This window comes from Rhopilema esculentum, chromosome 16, assembly GCF_057945365.1.
Source record: "Rhopilema esculentum isolate cy_ngs chromosome 16, ASM5794536v1, whole genome shotgun sequence".
Taxonomy (NCBI): domain Eukaryota; kingdom Metazoa; phylum Cnidaria; class Scyphozoa; order Rhizostomeae; family Rhizostomatidae; genus Rhopilema; species Rhopilema esculentum.
The window spans coordinates 15,544,539-15,553,660 of NC_142830.1; the positions used below are offsets into that span (position 1 = coordinate 15,544,539).

At 36.0% G+C, this 9,122-nt stretch overlaps 1 protein-coding gene across 1 annotated transcript; it reads right to left on the reverse strand.

Moving 5' to 3' along the window:
• Positions 1-4,658: 4,658 nt before the first annotated feature.
• LOC135681986 (uncharacterized) lies at positions 4,659-8,391 on the reverse strand. The gene is made up of 2 exons (XM_065196676.2): positions 7,670-8,391; positions 4,659-6,218 (listed from the first exon to the last, which is right to left on the reverse strand). Exons 1-2 carry the CDS (start codon positions 7,890-7,892, stop codon positions 5,581-5,583), a joined length of 861 nt encoding a protein of 286 aa, XP_065052748.2. The 5' UTR covers positions 7,893-8,391; the 3' UTR covers positions 4,659-5,580.
• Positions 8,392-9,122: the final 731 nt, after the last annotated feature.

Genomic DNA, 9,122 nt, shown 5'->3' on the forward strand with positions numbered 1-9,122 from the left:
AAGTTTGCAAAGTTTGCTACAAGTACCGTAAGTCTTCTGATCTTGGTTTAGTTTTCCTTTCTCTCCCTTCAAAACGAAAACAATAGGCTACTACCTTTTTTACAACACTATCAAGTTTTGCAACACTATCAAGTTTTTCATCATCATCATCATCATCATCATATATTTTTGTTAAAGCAGGTTGTTAGTGGCTACAATGCTGCAGATGTGGACCTGATATCTACTACAAAATATACCGTAATGCCTCGAACAAGCGCCCCCCTCAAATTAGAGCCCCCCCTCGAATAAGGGCCCATCCTTCAACCTTCAGAAACGGGCGCTTATTCGAATTTTCAACGAAAACATAATAGAAAGGCAATTCAACAAGAAAGATTAATGAAAAATACAATTTGCACCCAAATCTACTTTCTAAAAAAGCACCCTCTCGATTAATTGCCTCCTTTGAATAAGCGCCCACCCTGGAGCCCCAAAAATTAAATAAGCGCCCGGGCTTCTTCGAGGCATTACGATACTCTATCTGTACACAATAGAAATATATTTTTTGTGCCGTCACAAGAACTCTATAGAATTTAAAAAAGATGACTGCACCAAGATCTACCTATAGAATTTTTGAATTTTGATCACATAATCTGGGAGGGCGTCCTGAAATACTTTTTAATGTGCGAAATCAGCTAAATTTTCAATTTATTTGCTGAAATATGACCACATGAACACTTGCTCCTTCTCATCAAATCACTATCGATTGGTTTTTCTTCATAACTGTACGATACAAGCCAAAATAACAGTAATTTGTTGGAAAACTACAAATCTTTATTGGGAAAATTTTACCTAATTATAAGCATATTTAACTAATCTAACATCTATGGGTATTTCTTGGTATTCTTTCAGGTTTTGCTGTTAAAGGTAAAATTTTCTGTATTTCTTTCTACAGTCGCGCTAAACAACTTATAATTTCATACAACATTGATTAAACAATCTTGAACATCTAAATCATTACAAAACAATATCACCCAACCAACAATTAATCATTTCTCAATTCACCCAAATTTCCTGACAAATCGGTTTTTCTTTGTCCATCCGAAAAAATCTGTCCCAATTCTAAAATCTAGCCTATTTCTGTCAAAGTGAAGGAAGATTGCTTTTCTTTGTTCATATCAGATCTAAGATTTGGAGCTTTGCACGAATCCAATAATCTTCCCCCATCAAATATTCAATATCCAAGAAACTCTGTGAACAATAGGGCTGAATTTTGCACCATCAAACACCCAAATCCCCGGCAAAACAATCCAACATTCATCTAAAAGTTGTTAGTTGATCGTTGTCGGATGATGTTGAATCTTTCAGCCAAAAGTTTTATTCCTGTGTGAATAAAAAAGTTATTCCTTTTCGTCACGGGGTTTTTGAAATCGAGAAAGGGCTTTTAATTTGGATGAGCTATTTGATAAAAAAGGAAGCAAACACTCTTACAATCTTCTTTAAAATCTTCTTTAAAATTTTAATTATTCCCTGTTTCATTTTACATTCTTCCGATATTTGCCTGCTTGCTAGCTTTTGCTGTTGTTGTGCTCTTACAATTATTTCATGTTGTAGTTTCTATGCAACTAAATTTTATGTTCTGCTTTTATTCAAGACCTATATTTTACCATCTTTTCTGATACGTTTGATACAAAAATTGTCATAATTGGACCAGCGAAAGTGTGTTTAATCAGAGTTTGAAGTGCGGTAGTACTTGCCGAAACCAAGGCTAGTTTGTGACGTCACAATGATGAGATCAGGAAACTAGTCTGGGCTCCCTTAGCACAGTATTTGACTTGAATTGTGCAAATTGTGATACCAGCATAAAAATCGGTAAACTTCTGAGGTAATTTCGTGCGCTGATGACGATGCCGAACAGACACAAGCCGAAAAATCCCCCAAGTGCTATTTTTAGACTAGGGTACTTGGCCCCAGTCCTCGAATCGGACCAATCTCCATAAATCATTACTGATTTATGAAGAAAGTGCAAAAGGGAGGAGTTACAGAATGTGCATTATAATATATTAAAATATGTCAAGAGAAAATGAAATAAAAATTTCCTTCTTGTTGAGGCTATTTTTAAAAAATGGTACTGGTGCCCATTTTTCTAGTTTGACTTTCTTCTATAAATGATTACTCTCTTTAACATGGATATTAAATTAACATGGATTTTTAGAATGGGGTACCAAGTCCTTAAATAGGTGTTTTACCTTCATAGTCTGGGCTTTAAGCACAGTATTAGACTTGAACTGTGCGAATTATGATACCAGCATGAAAAGGAGAAGAAGATTTGGCCCCTAGTTTTGCCAGCCTCCCCCCCCCCCCACTTAGACCGTGGCGTGGACCCTGGTTACAACGGACTACAGAGTTGTAATAATTTAGGATACATTTAGAGATCAGTTGCATCTATTCTGTCTTTTGCATAAAAACAAGGGTGTTTAATATACCACTGTGCTTTATTTTTGACGGGAAATATCAGGTAAATGTGGGGCAGGGGATATCATTATTGGTCTTGAAATTGCAAAGAATGAGTAAAATTTGCAATCATTTGGGTCAAATAAATTCAAGCTTTTTTGAAAGTTAGATTATGCTGGAGAGAGAACATGGAAGGGACAAAAGAAAATTCCCGTGATATTTCACAAAGAGCTATTTCAAGAGAGCTATTTCAAGAAAGCTATTTCAAGAGGGCTACTTTAAGAGAGCTATTTGAATAGTTTTTAAGGGTGGACAGGGTACAAGATACTCTAAACAATACTCAAGATACTCAGCACTAAAGTTAGATATGTACAAAGAGACCATTCCGATTCCTTGTGTTGTATTTTGATATGGCAGACCTTTCGATAAACTTATTTTTTAGTCCTTCATGAGCACAGCTGATAGACTATTTATAGGGGATAGCAACTCTGTCGATCATCATCAATTGTTCTATGTTAATAACCTTTTAATTCCAAGCATCATTACCTTAAAAAATCTATTAGATCAAATGCTCTGCTATGTTATTTTTGAAGAGAGCTTTCTATCGGAGAGGACTCCCCATACCAAGTTATTCTTTCAACAAGTGCTTGATAAACATCTAGCAACTGGGATTGTCAGGGACGGAATTAAGCAACAATTATTAGGGGGGGGGGGGGTGTTAGACCCTAACTGCATTTTGGTGCCATACCCTCCAGGTCACTGATAAATGATGGAAACAACCATTTTTTAAATTCCGTTTCTAACTTTAAGATAAGGATCAATGGCGTAGCCAGGGTTAAAAGTTTGGAGGGGCAAAGAGGAGAAAATTTTTGCTAACCACACCTTTAATAATTTGGGACAATACCTTCTGTTACATATACTCCCACCTTTCTGATAAGTTTTTCATGGTCTACCGTGTCGAAAGCTGTTGACATTTTTTGGTCTAGTTTCGTTGAAAAGTGCCAACAAATCTAGAATTGTATGTAATCTTAAGATTCCAAGTCTTAGATGACCAACGCCAAAGGTACAGTGGTGCTGTGGAGGGAGGGGAGGAGGGGGGGGGGGAGGATGGGGGTTTGCTCGAAGGCAGCCTCAATTGGCAAGATTAAGAGAGATGTCAATAACCAATTTCCTGTCAATCTTTCTATGTCCGTGAATCGCCCACGAATGTTGAGTCAATTATTTGAAGCTATTTTTAGTTTTTGTACCACCAAAAGATTGTTAACCTATTTTGAAATTCTTCTAGAAGGCAAGGAAGCTTGCAAAAATGCAAGGCGGTATATAAACCACCGATAACTAAGAAAACAAATAAAGAACTTAAAAAGCTGGATTGTCAGATTGGCTTATTGCTAATAAACTGACATTAAACCTCAATAAGTCTAATTTTTTGTTCTTACGCCCTTCTGAAAGAAAATCAAACTAAATAATTGAACCAAAACTAAATAATTAACCAATAAAAGAAGTAGAAGAAGCTAAATATCTTGGTGTCCTTATTGATAAAAATCTAAGTTGGAAGTCCCACATTCAAAATGTAAATACGAAAATCTCAAAAGGCATTATCATTCTTAGTAGAGCAAGACATTTTGCACCACAAAATATATTGCTTAACATATATAATGCTTTTGTACTACCAAAGTTTTTGTTGTGAAATTTATATAAGAGAGGTTCACAATATTTTTCAAAATAATTTTTTACTGCAGCTCAGCCTTAGCTTGTTCTTAATTTGTTTTTTAACTTCTGGGCGAGCAGTGCCCTTATACAATTTTTCATATAAAAAGAGTTAATTTTAGCAGAATACTTCCCCCGTTGGTTGAGGGTAGAGGGAGGCCTTACCTCTGTTGGCCCCTTTTTCAGGAGCTATATTTGCTTTTAAAATATTTTCATATAAAATTAGAAAGAGGTTCTGTCGTTTAAAATTAATTGATTTCAGTTTAGGAAGATAAGGTGGCAAATGACATTGTCAAACGCGCTGATATTTCAGATGCAAATTATTGCAGGAGCACTCTGACCATTGCGTTTATGTCGTGAAAAAGGTTGAAAAGTGGGGGGGGGGGGGCAAGGGAAAATTAACACCCATAACAAAAGATTTTGAAGAAAACTCTATTTTTTGCAAAAAAGTGGGCGGCCAAGGCTCCCCCCCCGGCCCCCCTTCATCGAAGGCCCTGCCATTGAATATTTTAAGTCTTTTGTTTCCTCTTTACATGAGCTTTCTTATGTGTTTATTGTATTGCCACCTTTATTCAAATGCGCAAGAAAATAAGAATGCTGCCTTCATGTAAATTTTCTATTTTGTAAAGATTGCCTTAACTTTTGCTGGGTTAAGTTTATAAAAAAGAAAACAATCTCCTATTCATGGTTTATAAAAGGTATGATTGAAATATGCAAAATGACAAATAGCTTTTTCTTTGTAACCGATTTAGAAAAAGAATGAGAAAAAGATTGTTAAGCTATTTGAAAATTGAATTTCTGCAACCATTTGGCCTAATTGTAGGGAATCTGGATGGTAATTTGAGAAACATTTGAAAAACGAATACATTAATTGCCAAATCCACGCTTTATCAACATATTAGCAACAACAGTTAAATCTTTTTGAAAATAATTATCTTAGGTATCATGCACTCACGATAACAATTCTATTCAACTGCTCCAATCGCATAGGCTACGCAATAAATTGCTCAAATTGCAAAATATTTTGTTAATAAATTCACGTGACACTTGGATCTATAAATGCTTGTATAAAATAAATGCTTTATGCAATATCAAACACTGAAAGATCAAATTACTTCAAAATATCATTAAGTCCAAATGTGCCTGTTGTTCACTACATAATTTTAAATTGTCTAGCTGTCGTATAAAAACTGTTTTCAAATGACGTTATCAGTCATTATCACATTGGAAATCTGAATTATTCTTAAAAGAAATCGAGAAACTTGACGCCTGCAGTATTTAAATACAAAGCCCTTTTAAATAACAAATCTTTACAATTTACAAGTTGAAAATTTCTACAGAAATGCTTAAAAATTAGAATCCTACAAAAACATTTAAGTCTGCTATCTAGGTAAAAGAACAGCACTAAACATGGAACTAGTGTTAATTCATGAACCTAGTACTTTACAAAAGGTATTGGGCATATAAGCTCGGATGGATCCAATTTAGATAAAAACTGTTTTGATTGACACTCTTTCTAAACTTTTCAAAACCACTGTTTTCAGAATGTTCCAGACTGAAACTGTTATTTATCTCTCCTTGCATCGTCCTAAATTGTGCTGGTAGCTCTGCATATGGAAAACAGGCAGTTGGATCATTAATGTTGCTAGATAACTGTCCATCACTCATTGACTTATGTGGCAATCTCTTCAGGTTTATGTTTGAAATGATCTCCTCCAATTCATTGGAAATATCGTTATGCGGTTTTTCTTTTGAGACATAATTTGGAACATCACTGAAGTAGTGCAATACACGAGAAACTTTACTACCTTTTGACACGTTGTCAGCCTCGTACGTTTTGTGTGATATGTTTTTATTTGACCTTTGTTTCTTCTGTCTCATTCTTCGGTTTTGAAACCAAACTTTTACTTGCTTTTCTTCTAGGCCCAAGGATTGTGCCAGTTCTTTTCGTTTTGTGCTTGTGAGGTAATTCAAAGTGTGGAACTCCTTTTCCAATTCAAACAGCTGCCTTTGACTGTATTTAAACTGGCTTTGGCTTCCATTTTCTCTCCCTCTTGGATTTTTATTTTCATTTGTTGTATCTATTATGAAAAAAACATGTAATTAGAAAAATTCTTCTAGTTTTGAAATATTTCTCGTGTGGAAACGAGCGAGGGGAAAGTTGCTTTCTGTGATGTGAATAAGATCCTGGGGGTTTGATTTCCTTATAGCATTGAAATACGAGAAGCAAAAAAATTCTTGTTGATTTCTGATGGAAGCATTTATCAGCTGAGACGTTAAAATTTACTAACTATCCCAAAGCTTATCCCTGTTAAATTAAATCAATGTTCTATTCATAGTCACATTTATATACAGTAAAAGTAATTTGCGATTAACTTAGGATAAATGCCGCGCAAATAAAAGATATTCGCAAGGTTTGTTTCCCATTTCACATGCAACACAAGGTATAACTTTCAAATCATTAGGCTAGTAATAACAAAATATTGAATCTCTTATAAATGATATCTTAAAGAAAGGTTTAAGAAGTAGAAAGAAAGCAACTGATACCAGAGGACTAAAATTTACGAATATTTAATAGACTGGGCAGAAGAAAAAACGATGGAAAGGGAAGCATGCCTAGACAACTCTATTCTATTGAGTAAATGAACGCCATCAACTTTCGACCTTTTCAGGAAATTGACGTGAAGTGCCTATCATATATTTCAAGTGGCTATTGCTTGTATTTTTAATAGAATTTCATCGAAGTGGACGTTTTAAACCTCAAGTGCCTCTTACGCAGGGCGGAAATATACAAGGACCAGACATTTGGTTTGCCGATACGCCATGTTCACACTTGAACTGCACCTTGAAGTGAGCATTTTGCTTTCAGACCTGATATCTTCCTCACTATTGCCATCTACGGATGAACCTTTACGAACACCGTCGTCTGCATTCTAAAAGCGGCTGTTTCAAGTAAGCTTCAACCCGGCTTACAGGACTAAATTATTTTAGAACCAATGTTCACGAAGGTGGCTGTAAATTGCGCGTTGGCCTTCCGGGCAAGGCCTTGCTCAAGAGAAAGCCGAGACCGCTTCCAACGACACAGACAAACGCGCTTCGACGGCTTCTACTTTAGAAAATCTTACAGTAGAATGAAGAAAATTATTTTGTGAGAAATTTCATTCCTTCGGCAATCTTTAAAAGACTCGTTTAATCCAGAATTTTGCAGTTCGGCCACAAAGAGTCAATCAGTACAGTTTTCCGGACATGGCCGAAAGTTTGTGGCATGAAAACAATTATAAAAAAAATTAAAAGGCGCATATGAAGAAAAGTAAATCATCGTAGTTCTATAGCTAAAGCCAATAGCATGGAAAAGAAACATAATGATCAAATGATCATTTGACCAACAAACTATATGCAACTAATGGCAAAGCTAACGGACACTTTCTGTCACTCCGGACATTCCGTCCACTTTATCGCACGCCACATTTCAGCTGGTCTGTACACGAAAACTTTGATAAATAATCATGATGTTACAAAATCATACAAATACCTGGTTTTTTGCTGCGGTTATCTAACATCCAGGGGTAGACGACTGAGTTCTCCTTTTCCCCTGCTCTTCTGGGCCTCTTTATTTCTCTCTCTCCAACGTGGTCGCCTTGCTTTGCATCCTGTGTCTCGGTCATATGAGACCTTTTGCGTAATCCCTGCCTGTCATTCTTGCTTAAATCACATTTCTTAGTTAACCCTTTTACCTCTTCATTAACCTTTGCCATTCTGATAATATCTCAAGACGAACTGCTTGGTTATGCTTTGAAATTTTACCGATTTGTCTTTCTTTGGTTCTATCTGCCTCTTTGCACCCTTTGTTGTTGTCTCCCTTGGCTTGCTTGTTTGCTCATATGTTGGTAGACATTGATGGATGAACTGAGTATTTGTGCTGTTAGCTTTACAACCCAAGGAACCAATCACCTCTCATCATTTGCATACCAATTTATTTCGATTTTTTCAAGCCCTTTTGATGCAACAGTTGTCCTCCGCAGCACTGAAATGACTCTTTCCTTGCCGGAATTCCAATTATCCTGTAAAACCTTTGCAGCGTACACTGAACGAATGTAACTTCCCTGTGAAAAGGAAAATAGTCTTTGTTTCTTTCCTTAGTCTTTTTTTGGGTTCTCTTTTGCCGGTGCTTTGCTCTTTAGTGCCCAGCCCTCCTTCTGACGTCAGGTCGGTCATCGTCAGACTGCGCTAGCTGTCACAAGGCCCGTTGAAGACAGTGATGGATGATTGTCGCGTATTCGTTGTTGGAAAAGTGTTACAGCTGAAACCTGGCGGATCCAAAATGTTTCCTGACAACATACTTTTGCAAAGTTATGAAAACATGTTATTTTTAGAATAATCTTTGTTTGAATTGACTTTTGAATCGAATTTTTCAAATTGACTTTGTACGCTGTTCGGATATAAAAGACTTTTTGTTTTTGCAAGCCCTTTCAAATGAAAAAAGACCTCAATTAGCTTTCAAGATTTATGTTTTCGAAAGATTTGCTTCGGTTTACGGTATTGTCTTCTGGAAATCTGAAGTTGATACTTTAATTGTGAAGTGGGAAGGGGGAAGCAAGCAGGGCCGCGGAGAGGATTTATAGGCCCTGGGTCAGGACGAAAGTAAATAGAAAAGCTGCTTCTAAGGCAGACTCTTCTAGGGTGTACGGGCCAATGCTTACCTCAAAATTTTTGAGGAGGATGGTTGCTTATAATAATATTAATAATAATAATAATAATAATAATCAACTTATTTAAAGTTGGCGCTACATAGCTATTTACAGTGAAATGGCTAATCCAAGCCAACTATTAAAACTACTACATCAAATAAATACATAAAATTTTATGTACATAATAATCCATTAAAAACAGAATTTAGAGGGTAGTTGGTTAAGTTGCTCTGGTGGCTATTTTGGTTACTGAATTGCTATATTGGCTAACCTGCTCTGTTAACCTATTTAATAGAC

Bases quoted from the DNA above. Each gene is read 5' to 3' on its own strand.
- LOC135681986 (XM_065196676.2), bottom strand. From the start codon at position 7,892: ATGGCAAAGGTTAATGAAGAGGTAAAAGGGTTAACTAAGAAATGTGAT. The intron at 6,219-7,669 runs GTATTTGTATGA...TTTTCATAATAG, and splicing joins TAACCGCAGCAAAAAACCAG to ATACAACAAATGAAAATAAA.